The sequence below is a fragment of the Cydia fagiglandana genome, chromosome 1 (assembly GCF_963556715.1).
Source record: "Cydia fagiglandana chromosome 1, ilCydFagi1.1, whole genome shotgun sequence".
Taxonomy (NCBI): domain Eukaryota; kingdom Metazoa; phylum Arthropoda; class Insecta; order Lepidoptera; family Tortricidae; genus Cydia; species Cydia fagiglandana.
Window position 1 is genome coordinate 28,945,537 of NC_085932.1, and position 19,209 is coordinate 28,964,745.

At 37.8% G+C, this 19,209-nt stretch overlaps 1 protein-coding gene and 1 long non-coding RNA gene across 3 annotated transcripts in view; both read right to left on the reverse strand.

Moving 5' to 3' along the window:
• Positions 1-19,209, reverse strand: part of LOC134669561 (uncharacterized) — a 475,395-nt gene that overhangs the window by 271,186 nt on the left and 185,000 nt on the right. The gene's annotated exons all lie outside the window — the stretch shown is intronic.
• The window catches only part of LOC134669439 (fibroblast growth factor 22), a 204,246-nt gene that overhangs the window by 23,611 nt on the left and 161,426 nt on the right, over positions 1-19,209 (reverse strand). For both annotated transcript variants that reach the window (XM_063527022.1, XM_063527019.1), the window contains exon 4: positions 274-377. In XM_063527022.1, coding sequence (XP_063383092.1) covers positions 274-377 — 104 coding nt within the window. The remainder of the gene's footprint in view (positions 1-273; positions 378-19,209) is intronic.

A 19,209-nucleotide genomic window follows, 5' to 3' on the forward strand; every position in this document is an offset into this window, starting at 1 on the left:
TACTACATGGCTGCTACTCGACGCAACTTAGGCGCAACTGCTCAGTGACACCATTTTCTAAAGCGCTGACTAGACGCCAACGCTTAAGGGCCACCCCACACTAGCTTCCGAGCGTCGGCGTCTAGCCAACTCTATGGCCGCTGCTCGACGCAACGTCAATGCAAATGCGTAGCGACGTCATTTTCCATAGCGCCGACGCTCAAAAGATGCTAGTGTGGGGTGGCACCAAAAGGCGCTAGTGTAGGGTCTGTACACATGTGCTCGGCTACTTACATGTGCGTAATGGTACCCGCAGGCATCCATGCAGAGGTAGAGACAGGTGGCGACCCCCTGGATCGTCAGGAGGCCAACCTTGTAGGTGGCGCGTTGTAGTATTGCTGGAACAATAGAAAATATACTATTAAAAATTAGATCACCGTTAGATTAAGTAAGCTTAGTAGCTATGCAGAAAATGATTAAAATAGTCAAAATGCACAATATGCTGATCTTAATGGAGGGATGAAAGTCATGTGACGAGAAAGGTATTACGAATTAATGTGGAGGGAGGTACGAGAAAAGGAAAACCGAGAAAAGGTGGATGGACTGTGTGAGAGATGATATGAAACGAACGCAAGTGATGGAAGAAAAAGACATGATGCGCCGAACCCAAAGTGAATGGAACAAGAGCAAGCGAATGATGATGATGAAACAAGACATAATTATATTTTAAGAACATAATTATGTCTTGTCCCCAATTCGCTCTGGGTCAACTTGGGTACCGTAGTGCATTTTCTCTCGTATGTGAGAAGACTTGTGCCCAGTTATAACACGGAAAAGTAAATACATAAACTATTTATAAGGTGTATGTTGATTTTATTTATTGTACTTTGCATAGCTATTTTAGACGCTAACGTTGCACTTGCAAAGAGGAAGTGAGGATACAAAACCCCATTAGGGATACAAATTCCCAAGCATTTAGTCAGGGAACCGCTACACTTCACTTTGCTCCATCTTTATGACGCTCGCGTTCCTCGCATTGCCGACTTGCTATAGCAATAAGTAATCTAAAACGGTAACATTTGCATAACAAGGCTATTCATGGTTAACGCGATTAGTTAGATCCTTTAGGAGGACTAGTGCGAGTTGGGTTAAGGGGAAGTGATGGAATGTACAGAATACGATCTGTGCTGTCTATTTGGCGTTCAGCGGGAATTGAGTCAAATTTAATAGCGTCAAAACCGCTTATTCATAAAAGTTAAAATTCTGCATCCATGCTGCAGATGCTGTTAAATATTGTCCCTTTCTAACAAAACAAATGTCAAACTGACAGATTAAGGACAAACGATCATCAACGGCTTTTTATTTGGCTCAACAGACGATTAGCTACTAGCATCCGCTCCTGACATGGTACTTTCAATTACGAGTACAATCCCATTTTCACCTCCACAGGAATTGTATTTCGAATGATTCTTTCTTAGTGGAGCTCTACATAAAATTTAAGCTTCAGAACTCAAGATTAGTTCGTCTACGTGGTATAATGATGATAATTGGTGAAAACTGAGAACTATCCATTTAAAACTATTTTTTATTTAAATCTTGCCTTTTCATATCTCGGTTCAAAACGCCGTAAGTAGGTAAATAATTTCACTACATTTTTTTCTGGTGTTTTAAGAAGTTTCAATACTGTCTATTGCATATAATTACGTTACGTTTGATGATAACTTTAACATTAAATACATTATTTCCGCATAATTGATTGCCTATATAACGGAATGCCAAATCGAATATTCAAAAGCTACTTGGATAGCGAAGAAAATCTCATTAACGTATAATTTATATGCATTTCGCTTTGTAACGTTAAATATACAAGCTATAAAACATTGACCAAAATCGAGTTTATGAATGAAGGATTGATACGATTAATAATTCACAGGCCAATTCGAACGTACACTGACATTAGATTGATAATTAAATCATATTATTTAGTTATCCTGCGTCTCGCGCGTGCCAATACATGTATCTCTTAGGCCCGTCATAATGAAAGTTAAATTTACAAGCTAACGGCTAGTTCTGATTTTTAGGGTTCCGTACCCAAAAGGGTAAAGACGGGACCCTATTACTAAGACTCCGCTGTCCGTCTGTTTATCCGTCTGCATGTCTGGCTGTCTGCCCGTCTGTATGTCACCAGGATGTATCTCATGAACCATATATGATAGCTAGGAAGTTGAAATTTTCACAGATCATGTCTTTCTGTTGCCGCTATAGCAACAGATACTAAAAACAGAATAAGTATAATTAAGTATTTAAGTGGGGTTCCATTCCACTACAATAAATGTGATTTTTTTTCCGTTTTTTGCGTCAATGGTACGGAATCCTTCGTGGGCGAGTCCGACTCGCACTTGGCCGGTTTTTAATATGTTGTGGGGATCACTACCAGCATCGTAAATCCAAGTTTGCAGCTTCGATAGACCTGTGCTAACTTTACACCACTCGAAATACCGCAAAGTTTTCGTAGCTTGCGAATTTAGTAATTTTTTGTGTTAAATATGATCTGGGCCTGTCTACGGAATAGTACGATATTTTGAATGACATCAGTTAGATGTCGTTCTGATATCAGTGTGCGTTCGAATTGGCCTGACAGTACATTTGGTTTGCAAAGGCGACCTCGATTCGATTAATTTATGTCCCCATTGCGATTGTTTATTGACAGTATTTAATTGATATTGATTTATATGTTTGTTTCAGATTTTCATCTAATGCCTGCGTTTCTGTGATGATAAAAACTTTAAAGGAAGTTGTTATATTCATGTAGATATTATTTAGTACATAACTATTAGAAAACCAAAACTTCGGCGTAGGATGTAATTCAAATTAGTATTGTTTTCAATCTGACGCGTAGTCGCATCCACTACTACGAGTAATGATGTTGTGTAACCGAAATAACAAAATTAAAACAAGCTACGATGAAGACGACGTTTTGGCGCATCCAGCCTTATTCCGGCCCTAAATATCTTTGTGATCGGTGCTCTAATATCAAATAACTATTTAAAAAATGCACCATCCCCTTATCAAATGTGTTAGTTTAAAATACACTGTTTACAGCCGCGACATAGATGGCGCCACTTACTAAGCATTATTCGCAACAACGTGCGTAAAATGTAAACGTATTCATCAGGCAATAAGAACCGAACGCCCTATAAACTAATGGTAATGCACCCGAATTTGAACCTGAACTATGTTCATATAAGATCGAAAATTAAATGTCTTCCTACCTGCTTGTAATACTTTTCTTCGTTTAAGAATGTAAGTACAGTATTAAGGCATTTACACAGTAGGATTAGCTGCAGTACAGGCATTAAAGTTGGACGGAATGGTTCGAAGTCCATATTGGATGTGAAGAATCACTTTCGCTTTTGTGTCCAGTAGGGTTGCCAACCGTACTATATTATATAGTATTGTACTATATTTTGGCTCTCTGTACTATATATTTTTGGAAAAATATATAGTACGCTAAAATACTATATTTTCGATTAAGAGCCAACAGGAGTGGTCATTTCTCCATACAAACGTACTCGACTGTTTCCTCTGTGGGTTTTGATGCTAGAGCAATGATTTTTAGGGTTCCGTACCCAAAGGGTAAAACGGGACCCTATTACTAAGACTTCGCTGTCCGTCCGTCCGTCCGTCTGTCCGTCTGTCTGTCACCAGGCTCTATCTCACGAACCGTGATAGCTAGACAATTGAAATTTTCACAGATGATGTATTTCTGTTGCCGCTATAACAACAAATACTAAAAACAGAATAAAATAAAGATTTAAGTGGGGCTCCCATACAGCAAACGTGATTTTTGACCAAAGTTAAGCAACGTTGGGCGTGGTCAGTTCTTGGATGGGTGACCGTTTTCTTTTTGCTTTTTTTTCCGGTTTTTTTTTTGCTTTATGGTACGGAACCCTTCGTGCGCGAGTCCGACTCGCACTTGCCCGGTTTTTTCAAAACAGATTAATTTTGTCAATATCTGTGTCGGACCGTTTTGCTTTTTTTGATATTTTTGGTTTTTAAGGCGTTAGAGCCCTTCAAAAATGCCCAAAATGACCTCATTGACTATGTCGCAATGAGAGGCGTAGTATTCATAACTGATATCAATGAGCCAAAAAAGCAAAACTGTCCGACACAGATAATTTCATAATCATTTAGATTTCCAAATTTGGTTAAGATTAGTTAAGTTTTGGAGGAGGAAACAGTCTAGTACGAAACCTCGATTTTTGAGATTTTTACGCAGGATTTTTCGCCTTGTCCTTATCGCACTAGTTTAAGGAGCCCCTTCCGTTAGCGAGACGGGTATATTTACCTAAAATATTTAAAACTCAGCTCCTGTTTCGTCTTAAACGTAAATTACACCCATGTTTAGTATTTTATCTAAAAGTACTATATTTTATTGAAATGTACTATATTTTTGATGCCTTATTCTGGAAAATACTATTTTCCACCAAAAAAAAGTTGGCAACCCTAGTGTCCAGTGACTTATTGAGAAAAATAAAATGTGTAAGACTCTCAATCTTATTGCTTGCTTTGAAATGAGTCACCACTTTAGGAATTCTATCTTTCGTATGGACGTAGAATTAAGATCTAATCTACTATATGGATTTTAGGTTTATTGATAAGGTAGATACAAATATTAAAAATGAAAATAAACTAACTTATCTATAAAATAAAACTAAATTAAAACTAAAAACTAATACTAAATAAATCTACTATATTCCACCATTATTTCGCAGTTTATTAAATTTTTATTGATATCAATTTGCCATGCTATATTTATTTTGTCAATGTCATTAATTTTAATGGAAGCTTTTGAGCACTAAATATATAGGTATTGGTAGGTAACTGAACTATATCCTTGATGGATGGAGAGACAGACAGAATACTGAAAGGGAAAGTTAAGCACGCCGTTTCTAATAATTAATACTTCTAAGCTATTTTTATGTAGGTAGGTACACATCTTCATCCCTACTACACCTTCAAAGTAGTTATTTATTTTCCATTTAATTTGCAGCATCCAAAATTAGCAGTTTTGAGGTCCCATAGATTTCTTAAATAACAAGAAGACACTGGGAGGTAACCTCGCAAGCTCTAACCGCTTCACTTTCGCGCATCTCGCGCAGGAAATAAAGCAATTAGTAACCCGAGCCGCGCGCGCGCAGCCGATCAGATACTGAGATCAGCTTGCTCGATTTGAGACTATTACGGGTGCTGGATTAGCTTGAACATGTACAGTCAGATCAAACTATACGTCAAAAGTAACTAGTATAATCACTGTACCTTTAATTTAAAACAAAGTCCCCCGCCGCGTGTCTGTATGTTCGCGATAAACTCATAAACTACTGAACGGATTTTCTTGCGGTTTTCACCTATCAAAAGAGTGATTATTGAGAAAGGTTTAGGTGTGTCATTTGTTAAGGTTTTGTATCAGCCAGTCTCTTAGCAGCGAACAAAATGAACAACAGAATTTGAAGGGCTATAAAGCCTAATTACTGGAAAAGGCTTACTGATTTAGTTAGATTTTGAATAAAATATTTTATTAGGATTGTTTTCTAGCTATAGCTAAGGATACTTTGTTTTTATAGCCATAAACAAGGCTAGCATTAATTATATAATAACAGTTCTAGTTATTTCTAATATCTTGATTAATCAGAACTGTTAACAAAGCTTGTAACTTAGGCTCTCCAGCATATGTCGGTACCTGGATTTTGTATCATTTTAGGGTTCAAGTAATATTGTGGATGAGCTCATACTTCAGACAGTGTTTTGTGAACATTATAGGCACTCTAGACGGACCCGCCTGCTAATCATACCGTATTATGTCGAAAAATCGTATCACCATACAAGTTTCATATTAACATACGACCTTCTGAATAAACACTGTATCTTTAGCTAATCGCTAATATGCCATTAGTAAGAATCGTGTCGGTAAAAAATAGATAAATTGCGATTGGTTAATAAGTGGGCGTATTGATTGTAAATAATACTTATAATCTGATAACTTAATTGCATAAATGTGTTTTTACTAGGAAGTTAACCACTTAATAGGGAAGCTGATAAAAACGTCTTGTTTGGGTGCTTATCTGGGTAGGGTACAATTATGTTTTGTTATGAATCAAAAGGCATTAAAAAGGCTAATGAATTTTAGTACATACGTATTTATTTATCAATACATTTAGCAGTATTACAGCAAAACCAATCCGCTGAAAAAATATTCGCAAGAAGTCTTATCAAAAATATATTAACATTAAAAATAGGCACTAACATGAAACTTAGTAAGAAAATAAACGCGAAACAAGAATATAAGTAGGTATGTCCAAACCGCCGCCGGCAAATAGGTACCTACTTGCCCTGTGCATCGCCGCATAGCGCCGCACTTTCAGTTTCACAACACTGGACAGTGGCCATGATACAGGATATGTTTAAGGGCAGTCTCTAACTGCTGTATTCGAACTTCAAGATATTCACAAGAGACGACACGTACTGGATCCATTCTAGATACGTTATAGTTTAGATATCCACTAGTTCTCTTTTGCAGCGTAATTCGGGCAACCAATGTCACTTTTACGTTAGATAGAGTAAGATATCTATTAGATGTGAATTGGATCTCTAAGTCATATCCTGTGGAAATCGTTCAAGAGTATCTCCAGAATCGCGAAAATGTCAAATTTGACAGGTTAGATCTTAAACATATCGTTATCGTATCTTGGTGATGTCTAAAAGATATCTAATAGATATCTATTTCAAAATCCGAATCGGGCCCATAATCTCGATGGATATCAAGTTGTTCAAATCACCCAAAAAAGTGAATGGTGATTGCCATCTTGTATTGTGGTTTTAACTTGATGTACGCTTAAGCGTTGATACTTCGCGTAATGTTAGAATTCGAGCTAATGTCAAAATTCTATCTAGATGTTTGTTGCTTAATCATGCCAAAACGGTTGGTTTTTAGTAATTTCAAGAATAAGACATAATATACACTGTTTACCCAGGAATTCATACGGAGGTGCAATGAAAGATGAAATTTACTACGCTTGCGGAATGCTTATAAAAGTTATATAAGGAAAGGGGCTAAAATTTTCAGCTGCTGGTGATGCTTCAGATTAGCATAACGAAGAAAGCAAAAAAGTTAACCAACATATACAAATATTCATTTTTCAACTTATATAATAAACGATGTACAATATAAAGTAGATACCTACTTATTTTAGAAATGTCCTACATATTCTTAATAGTTACACACCATAGTCGATAAGTATATAGTATCGACAACTAGCGCTAATTCGCGCTAAAAAGCTGTGAATGAAGCTTCTCGTACAATTTGCCGACGCGAGACGGCCGGTAATGAGCCGCCATTCACCAATAGTGATGTGAATAGCTACTTCAACTATCGAATCGATAAATACTTAATTTTAATTTAAAGACCACAAAATAAAATCAAGTAGCTAATATGTTATTACCTAAGTTAAATACAAGTATGTATAACGAAAAAACCCGCCAAGGAGTATCGAAGTTAGTCCAAGTCCTACCAAGTCGATTAGTATTACAGAGCTTTTGATATTTCTATTTTAAATTTAATAAAAGACTGACCCTCTCTAAAACTTGTGAAAATCATTATGATATCAACATCAAGATTTTCATAAAAAAATGTTAACCTAATAACTCCTTACTCAATACATACATAACAAACATTAAACAAGCAGCGGTCGGCAACCTTTTAGCAGCCAAGGGCCACATAAAAGTTAACGAAGATAACGCGGGTCGCACTTTGGTAATATTTGTGACTTTAGCAAACATTGTCGTTCTTCAGTATTACATACAAAATAGCCAAGCAGGTTCGCGGGCCGCAAGCGAGAGGCTAGCGGGCCGCTGGTTGCCGACCGCTGATTTATTGTATAAATGTTGTATAAAAGTGTTTGTTAAAGTTTTGGCAAAATGTCAAACAAGACAACTTATTGTTTTTCCTACACCGACATGTATGATTAAGATTAGATATGTATTAGAAAAAGATTACTATCCGGGACATGTACCACGATTCTGATTCAATAGTCAGGACCGCTGTTGGTGACACCAACCCCTTCTCTGTCACTGTTGGAGTACATCAGGGCTCTGTGCTCAGCCCGTTTCTGTTTAGCGTGATATTAGACGCCCTGTCAGCCAGCATCCGAGACTACCATGAGCAGCCACCGTGGCTATTCATGTATGCTGATGATATCGCGCTGACAGACTCTGATAAGGGCCGACTTGTCCAGCGTGTGAACAGATGGAGGGGGTCGCTGGAGAACGGCGGTCTTAAACTAAATGTGGCGAAGACAGAGTACATGGCCTGCAATAGTACAGATCCTCTACCCGTCCGCATAGGCGTGGACATGGTCGAGCGCACGGATCAAGTTAAGTACCTAGGATCTGTACTTAGCACTACCGGGGACATCGACAGCGACGTCAAAGCCCGAATTTCCGCTGCTTGGGTCAAATGGCGGGAGATGACTGGGGTTATTTGTGACCCCAAAATGCCGATTAAGTTGAAGGGACAGGTCTATAAGACCATCATTAGACCTGCCCTTCTGTACGGCAGCGAGACTTGGCCTTTACTAGAGCGGCACAAGCAGGAACTGCGTGTCACGGAAATGAAGATGCTACGGTGGATGTGCGGAGTTTCACGCAAGGATCGCGTCCGAAACGCCCACATTCGGGGTAGTCTTGGCGTCCGTGACATCGCAGACAAACTGCAAGAGTGTCGCCTTCGTTGGTATGGCCACGTCTCGCGCAGACCGGCAAGTTACGTGGGTAACAAATGCCTGGCCATGCCGCCTCCTCCCGGTACGGGAAGAAGAGGCCGGCCCAAGAAGCGATGGCTTGATGTCGTCAAGGAGGACATGCGTGCCAACGGACTCACTACCAGGGATGCCGAAGATCGGGCAAAGTGGTCACGAAGGAGTCGGAAGGCGGACCCCGGGTCCTCGCGCCCCGCGCGGGGGCACAGCCGGGATTGACGCCAGGATGATGATGATGATGTATTAGAAAAAGATGTATTTTTTGTAGGAGTTATCGATGTCCTTGCCAGCTCTAAACCACCCGCAGGTAAACCAGCAAATTGATTTTAAACCAGCACCATAAGGCGCCATCGACTAGTAAATAACACACATTTGCACGACTTAAGTGAAATTAAACGTAGTTTAAAACTCGATTTAATACTAGATCCTTACGCTCGACACTATGCTATTTACCCCAAGCCAAATAGAACTTTATGTTTAACAGTTACAGTCGGTTTTCGGTTGGATGAGGACGGAGGATCTGATTTCCTAGCTATTAAATTGAATGCTTACAATGATAGCCTGGATATTGGTTACTTTTGATATGTTTGTGCGGGTATTTACGCATTCCGATGGCAGAATGCGGTTTTGCCTGTACATATAATTTTTACGGTATACAACTGCAAATTAGTAGTAATGTGCTGAGAATTTAAGAGTGTGGGGACCGACCTACAATAATCATTAAATTTAAATCGATACAATGTCATATAGGTACATAATATGTACAAGCTTTTTAGAGTTCTGTACCCAAAGGGTAAAAATGGGACCCTATTACTAAGACTCCGCTGTCCGTCCGTTTGTTTGTCTGTCATCAGGCTGTAACTCATGAACCCTGATAGCTAGACAGTCGAAATTATCACAGATGATGTATTTCTGTTGCCGCTATAACAACAAATAAGTACTAAAAACAAAACAAATATGTAAGTAAGTAGGGCTCCCATACAGAAAACGTGATTTTATTGCCGTTTTTTGCGTAATCGATTTTTATCACGGTTAAAACACAAATGTGCTTGAGCAGAATTTTATACGATTTTTCTAAAAGGAAAAGCGTATTAGCTTGTATAATAATCGGTCATTTACTTTTACAATCTCGACATTTATCTGTCAGAACTTATGTCACAGTTTAATGCACCCAGAGCATTGAAAAAGAGTCTATTTCAACGGAAATTTCCATATAAAGTAACCCGTTTTCAGTGAGAGTGTATGCAGCCAGAAGTGCAAAGTATGTTAGAATCTATAAAAGATATGTTATCATTGATTATCAGGTCGTCGATAGATATAAACACAAGGCCTGATTCGAAATATTCGTCAAATATTACGTCTAGATACAATCGGATATAACAGTGTCAAAAGAGAATTATTTGTTTTGATTGACTGATAATTAAGGATAACATGTTTTAACTTATTAGGATATAGATACTTGAGGATAACATTGACCGAAATTTTGAGAAAATTGTAAAATAATTAATTAAATATTGCGTTAAGATAATCATTTCTGATTTCCTTAGTGAATGAATCTAGCACTACTTAATTCATAAGCTGCGTCCACACCGTAGTTAACTTCTGCAGAGCATTACAGTGTTGCACACTGTTGCTACACTGTTGTTGTTGTTGTGTAAGTTAACTGCGGTGTGGACGCAGCTACGTATAGACTTCAACGCGCTCAAAAATATCTGAGCTCACAGTTCAATACGTGGTACCTATATGAGAGTCGAACTTTTAAGAAGAACTCCCAATCATATATCTTATTACGTGATTCTTTAATAAATCGCAGAAATTACAAACAAAACAACGTTTACTTTCCAATACATATATATAAGATATGAAGACATCTCTCATTAATTGAAAAATAGAATGTGCGTATAAAAGTACCTCGAAACACTTTTCGGAACTTTGATCCCCCATAACATAACCTATTAATTAAAACATTAATACTCCATTTGACTACGAAAGACTCTGATACACAAACCCAGCTCCATGAGCATAAAGATCGTGTCGACACTTGTTTTTGATATTATTTTTATGAGCTCTAAAAATAATGTACAGACGCCCACGTGATCAAAACATGTTTAATCTCGACTTAATTTTAAACCGAATAGGGTGGTAACTTTTTTAAATTCTGGTGGTATTTTGTTTAAGATTGTACACGGACTAATGAAATTATTTCAACGAGATAAACTACGGATAAGCCGCGACGGTTGTCTTTAATAATAATTATGGTGAAAGTTCAGAAGCTGTCAGCAAACGAGTCTTGGCACTTAGATTATGAACTAAAAATATTTGGTCAGTTTCTTTACGTGTGGAATTCGAGTTGAATAGCTTAAGTTGTAAATAATGGGTGGTGAAATAAAAACGTCAGAAAAGTTCACTAGTTAGGCTAATCTGGGCTGAGTTAATATTGAATGTGTTTAGCGAATACATGGTTGTAAAAGAGTGACATTCATTTTAAAGAAACTTGATTTATAGGTACAAAAAATGTACCTTCTAAATGTTGAAGCCATTTTCATCTTCTCACAGTTTATTTATGATAGTCGTAAATAAGTGCTAATGGCTTAGAACTAGGTTAAGGGCCGTGCGAGTTCAACTTGTGAACTTACGAATTTTCATTAGTTGTGGTGAAACTAAGAACATTAGCTAGAAAGAGCGTTTCAATAAAATTGGCCATATTGTCCTTCATAAATATTGTCGCAGTAGCAGAACCGTCAGAAAAGATGTTTCTCATAAATTTGTGAAGTCGAGATTTTGCCGTGCCAATGTAACCGGCTAGCTAGAGCGGTAAATGAAAACCAAGGTCTTTACAGTAAACAATATAATTTGAAAATATGTACAAAAAAATAAGCTAATTTCTGTCAGTACCTGAACTTAAACCAAATAAATATCGTCACTGGCCTTAACGTTATTGAATCCCATTTCTTAGTCGAACCGTACGATCAACTGTAGCTGCGGGTGCGGGAATCAGCTTTGGCAACGTAGGCTCCACGCAGCAAGGTCCACGGAAAGGAAAGCTTCAGCAGCAATTATCCAAATAATAAGCAGCAACAGGTATTTAAAGCAGGTACAGGGATTTAAAGGTACAATATGTATATGGGTAGGCCTCCCACGAATTACACCGATGGATAGGCCAGTGAAGGTTGAGGGAATCTGCGTGATGAGGGCGACCACGCGACCAGACCCAGTATTGTAGCCTTTATTTAGGGAGAAGGAGGTCGGGAACTTCCTTCTGAATACGTAGTACGGATCTACGGACACATTTAATACGTCTATAGATGCATTTAATACTCTAGGTATCTTAGAGCATAAAATGTGTCCGATAGTTCCGTACTCCATATTAAGAAGGAAGTTCCCGCGCTCCGTATCTAATCTATTTAAGTCAGTGGATTACGCACAGTCATATGACTGTATTTACAGACAGACAGCACATCAGTCACATGCACATACTAGTTTCACCTTTCTTGTCCACGAGGAAATTTCAGTGCCAAAAGCAATAAAGCTTTTTGCGATGCATATTCAATTGCAGGGCATAAACGATTGTTAGAATTTATGCATTATCTAAAAATATACATAATTGATGTACCTAAAGATTAACAAAATAAAAATATGTATATTTTGTTAATCTTTAGGTACATAAATTATGTATATAGCTAGGTAGCTATAAACGCACGAACTTATTTCTACATAATCTCCTGAGTCCCTGAGGCTTTATAAAGTATTTAATCCAAATTGAATTTTGTATTAATATGGAATACTTATATACCTACCTACAAGTCTAAATTCATAACTGCAAATAACTTCCACAATAAGAAGCTAATTACTAATTAGTAATTTCCTACGTGACAAGAATACAGTTATTGATTTCCAAACGTGTCTATAAAAACTTAAACCCTTTTGTATGAAACCACGCAAGATTTTATTCACGTCGTCAAATCTTAGCTAAACACACGGATCTACCGGCAAAAACTATGATTACAATATAAACCGTATCACGACAATCTCGACCTTATGATTTACACAATAAGATCTAAGTCGATCTTGATAATTGATTTATGTTACTCGTGACATAGCGGCGAGCGTAGCAAATCGGAGTTCTATAAAGTTTATTGACAGAGTGATTTGTTCGGTTTTTTGTTGGGCCAGTAGCTTGACCCCGTGACGGCCGCAAAATGGGAACTACTCGTATTTGTAAATTGATTTGTGATGTATGGGATTTTACTCGCGAATATTGCTTTTTAGTGCACCTAGTTAGAATGTCACTTTAAATACATACCGCTCATCTTACGAGATACTTAGATCTCTCAAACTGAAACTTTTTTGTTACTTGTTTGTAGAGTGGAGTATCTAAGCATACAGAACCGAGGTCCTGAAGACGGGCTATTATTACTAGTATTTGTTAAGTCTTCTATTCTTATACAGCCCTAAGACTCCTAAGATGTTTCAGTGTCAATTAAGTGACAAATAGGCATCGCTATCATCTGTCTCACGACCACAATTTGTATACCACTATAGCGGTATGTTTGACCAATTGTAGCGGCTGCACCCGTTTCGGACGTTTGACGCTTATTGTTAAGCAGATTGAGACAAATGACCAATGACTGTGGCTATGATTTCTTGTGCCTAAATGATAAAAAGTGGTGACGCAAAATAACGAAAAGTTTATTAGATTGAACAATAGACAAGTTTATTGACCGAGCGTTAGCGGTGGTCCACGTCGCAGCTTGGGCAAAAATGCTTATATATTCCTTTTACAGGTCGCAAATTTCAACTGGCTCGTAAAATTTTTTGAATAGCTTCATATAATTTATTGTTGATTTAGTTTTTGGTCTCATGGTCAGGAAGTTAGCAGATTAAGCTGAACACGCGCGTTCGATTCCCGCCTTGGCCACCGGTAGACTTTGTCACTTTTTCTTTAGTGTAGGTATATATATGATGACATCTATTTCAGTTTACAGTTTTTCGACATTTTTGGAACGAAGTTGCTTTTCGGACGGTTGACGGAATATATGGCTTCATATGAATTAAAGGTTAAAATGAAATTTAGCAAGTTTGGAATTACTCCACGGATAGCCTCACGCCTTGGTCTGCCTAAATAAAATTTAGTTTAGCATACTCATATCAACATATGTAAGATCTATATATAAATCTATTACACTAAGTAGTCACGGTTAAGCGCGCGTGAAAAATGTTCCTTTAATGAGTCGGTGCCAAAACCGAAATGTTATGATAATGATCGTAGGTAACCTACTAGTCAGTTTGTTTGGTATGCGGGGAGATTAATATTGTGAATTTAGCCGAGGCGGTGACAGGGCGTTTAGTATAATTTCTGAACTAGTATGCATGAGAATATCTACGCCATTTTATATGTTATACAGTTTGAGTTAAATTTAACTACTTAATAAAAATTATTTAGTAAAATATTACTTATGAGACGTCTAGCTTATATAATTTTTTTACTTATTTTATGTAGCTCTGCACAATTCAAGGCTTCATGTGAGGATGTGGGCCCTAAAATATTGTTCATTTTTGAGCTCTAGAAAAACTTTTATAGATTTTATAGTTCGTTGTTGCAAGACATAGGATACTTAAATATAATGTTGAGTTCGAGTTTTGCTGTTAGTACTCACTCGCACGTTTGACGTGACGTTTGTTGACAACCTAATTTCTAAAATTGAAACTGCAACGAGTATGAGTCGTACGAATGCCGCATACACGCACCTCAAACCCATTGTTTTCAAAACACAACATGTATAGTTGGGAATTGGGATTGAGAATAAATAAAGCTTAAGCAGGACATTAAGTACTGCCCCTTCATTTTAGACCCGTGATCGCCAAATATTTTTATTAAGTACTGAAATTAAGTTGGGGCTGAGATAATGTGAAAATACTTAAATACGGCTATGCTGGAAACCGTTTCCTCTAACTCTAAACCAGCGGTCGGCAACCTTTTAGCAGCCAAGGGCCACATAGTAGTTAACGAAGATGGCGCGGGCCGCACTTTGGTATTATTTGTGACTTTAACAGACATTGTCGATCGTCAGTACTACATACAAAATAGCCAGGGAGGCTCGCGGGCCGCAAGCGAGAGGTTGGCGGGCCGCATGCGGCCCGCGGGTCGCTGGTTGCCGACCGCTGCTCTAAACTAATGAATAGTATGGCAGCCTGTCTACTGTCTCATCTCTTTAGTTCCTTTTTGCCGCCATGACCATAGCTAATAGCCCTCCTATTGGAGGTTTTCATTCCACTCATCTTTTTGCCGCTGTTAGCAACATTGAAATAAGAACTATAAGTTCTAAATTAAAAATATTAAAAATAATGTTATTTAGTTGCCATAGCGGCACTTCTTTAATTTTCTTTCCTGTGACAATGCATGTTTTGTGTGGTTTCTGAAATAAACTATTTTTTCCTAAAAGATTCTTTAATAATATACAGTCCACTCATGCTCTACTACCTACTGAAGCCAAGACCGCTTCAGCCGCCTTGACCATAATTACCTATAGCTAAGGGTTTGGGGGTTTTCAAACTTCCACTCAAGCTCCTCACTGTCCCTAAGAAGACTATGCAAATCCCTTCTGGGATCATGACCTCATGCATCTGCAACTAAAAGCTGCCGTCCGTACTCCAAAGTGGGAAAAACATTAAGAAGATTAAGAAGAAATTAGACAATGCCACAGATAATTAATTTGACTGTTGCTTCCATAGCCCTAAAAGACTCCAGCAAACCTCTCCGCGTGACCCGCAGCCACAGAATAAATATTTAATAGTACTGCCGTACAGAAAGGCAACTTCCTACAAATCGAAGTTTGACAGCGGTTCAGGGTGTTGCTGTACAGGTGCTGTCCCTTTCTAATATATGACTATTTAGGGTATACTTTCGGCTATTTAGGGTTGTCAAAAATCAAGCCATCTTATCTGTGGTCGTGCTCGCAAAGGGACGTTAAGTTGTGTGAACCCTAATAATTACTCAAGCAATGCTGAGCCGAACGGATCCGAGTTTGCCCGAAGGGAGCAGTGTCTCCCCACTGCCGCAGCGTGGCAACGCGGTCGTCGCTCGGCCTTGCGTTTTCGCGCGTGACGTCAGTGCGCGACGTGCGCCGGAGCACGTAACGCGCGCGAATAGTGACGCGACACAGCATCGATATTACGGTTTATGGGGCTGTAAAAATTTGCGATGTTTATGAGTTTTATTTTGAGATCGATGGCCGGGGAATACTGGTGTTTTTGATGAGCGTTTTATTAGATGCGAGAAAGTATAAAAATCTTTTATTCTAAATGTTCTTCTGAAGTATTTCGAAGTTAAATTATATTTAAAAATGTTTATTAAATAAATCAGAGAAAGTTATTGTGTGTATCTATATCCAATGAAATGTTACTTACCTTTGGTTAGATTAAACAATGAAATATCGAAGTTCAAGGCTCCTCAAGCCAAGATACAGTCAAGTCAAGATACAGATGATTCTACAAATACATAATTAAGATAAGAATAATTTGTACTTAGTGAATATATACCTACTACGAGTATCATTCAAGGCCAGTAAGATTACGAATACATATATACAATTAATTACATTGCAAGTTATATGACATCTCCGAGTTATGATTTACAACGTGCAAAGGAATTTAATAACTCCATCGTTAATTCTAATAGGTAAAATGAATTAAATAATACCGGTTTTTAAGCCATTTAAAAATGCAAATGGTGATTACCTGCACATTTGTTATTCAAAACAAGTTTTGGCGGTCAAGGCTTTTGATAAATCTATCGATATTGCATACACATCGATATAGTGTTCTCATTTCTGTTCAGTTTTCAGTAAGTCAATAAATAACACGCATTCCTTGTGTATTATTTAATCTCTGTTTTGGCATATGTATCACACTATTATGTTGAAACAGGTACGCGTGTGAATTTATTTGGTAGCTCGAATAAGTAGATTATGCAAATTACGTATAATCTGAGCATATATGGTAACACCGTCGCCATGTTTATACTTAATCTTGTATTAATATTAGTATTTACTAAAAAGGAACGCTGTCTTACCAAATTCGTTGACATTTGATCGCTCATAATTACCAACGTAATCCGGGGTGTGAAATGGGACATTTATATTTTATCGATATCGAAAACTGGATGTCAGAATAGCAGCACTATTAGCCAATTTTATTCGTCATTATCAACAATGTAGTGCTGTGACCTTAGACCTCATATTAACCCTGTTTTAATCTGTTTATCACACTGTTACGTTGATTGCATGCCTGCTTGGGTGAACTCTGATTGATTTATGAAGTATGTAAAGGTCAAGAGATAGATAACCTAGTCGTTTTTGATTTCTTTAACTCAGTATTCGTATCCGTTAAAAATAAGCAACCTTCATTATCCTTAATGTCATCGATATCGTAATTTTTTTTTTAAATAATTCTGAACATATTTAATACTATTTATTGAAAAGGCCTTCACCTGTGAACACGGGGTTCTTGAATAACTATTTAAAAAATAAATAGGTATGTATCTATTAATTTTATCTTAATTATTTTCCACTTTCTCAATATATTTTATAGGTAAACTGCACCGGACATCGTTGATTTTTTGGAATCTATTAATTAAAAACAAGGTCGCAATAGCGCGCGTTTGTTAGTTCAAGTTACGAGCTAACCAACGCACACTGTTGCGAGCTCACTAAACAGTCATTAGATTTCAAAAAATCAACGATGTCACAACTCTCCTCTGTCAAAACTCACCTCGGTCTCCCCTATACTTATATGAATAGACTTAAGTACAGTCAGTATGAAAAGTATGAGATCAGACTATGGGTCAAACTTATCTACCATTCTCTAATAACTTGTCACAAAGAGATATGACTCTATCACTACACGTTATAAAACAAAGCCCCCGCCGCGTCTGTCTGTTTGTATGTTCGCGATAAACTCAAAAGCTACTGAACGGATTTTCATGCGGTTTTCACCCATCGATAGAGTGATTCTTGAGGAAGGTTTTTGTATAATTTGTTAACCCGTGCGAAGCCGGGCGGGTCGCTAATCTACATATATGTAAGAACAATGAAACTGTCACTGATAATATTGATAGCGAAATAGTTAATATGTAAAATAATTGTAGAGCCATACAGCTGTTTCTAAAGTTTAATGACCTTTCTATCTTTGACTTTACTATACGGCATACCAATTTTTACAGTATTTTCAGGAACACTTCCTAGACTATAAACTTTATGGCTTTGTGTTTTATGAATGTGTTTTATAGCTTATATTGTGCCGACGAGGATTTAGAATATGAAGATGGGATTAAAATCTATCTTAGATCTAATGTTGATCTTATTAAAATTTTAAAATGTTACCAGTGGGGAGACGAGAATAATTGCTCGGAGCAATTATTAGGGTTGGAACCACTTGAAGTCCTTTTGCGTGCACGACCACAGATAAGATAATGAATTACGATAACCATACTACTACCGAATAGTACTACCGTACAGAAAGGACGTTTCCTACAAAACCGAAGTTTGACAGCGATTCAGGGTCGAATCATGCTGTTCCTTTCTAACTTATGGCACTTATTCCTTTTGGCTATTTAGGGTTGTCAAAATTCATGTCATTATCTTATATGTGGTCGTGCACGCAAAGGGACGTCAAGTTGTGTCAACCCTAATAATTGCTCGGAACAATGCTGAGTCGAATGGAACCGAGTTTGCCCGAAGTGAAGAGTGTCTCCCCACTGATACAGCCTCTCCCAAGTATCTCTCTCGAACCCTTGCACAACTACTTATTAAAATTATTTGGTGCATCTCGTGGACGCTGCGCGCGCTTAGCTTTCAACTTTTCCGCAAATCGCCGGTATGATAAGGCAAGTAAGCAAGAGCCAAACTGTTCAGCGCTAAATGTCCCATTGATTCAGCAGATATGTCAATATCTAATCCACCAAGGTCCAGTTCAGAGATCTTGAAACAATTTGCCAGTGTCCGAACATCAAAGGAAAACTGTACAATTCCCCGAAAGACTTCCGTACACAACGAGGGCAGTAAGTAGGTTTTTATTTCATTGCCAGCTGATAAAAGCTGTTGAGATAGCTTTGTCGGCCGCTGCACACTGGGTAAAGGTTGTGATTGTAAGTTTAGGTGGGTCGTTGTTTAATGGCCTCGACTTGTATTTAAAACGACACGTCTTGGTGTTACGTAATAATGCTTGTTAACGTGAGGCTGTTTAAGTATCGCAAAGTTTCATAATTATGCGTGCAATATGAATGAGTAGGTAGGGGAGACCGAGGTGAGCTGTAACAAAGGAGAGTTGGAACATCGTCGATTTTTTGGAATCTATTAACTAGAAACTAGGTCGCAACAGTGTGCGTTTGTTAGCTCGTAACTTGAACTAATAAACGCGC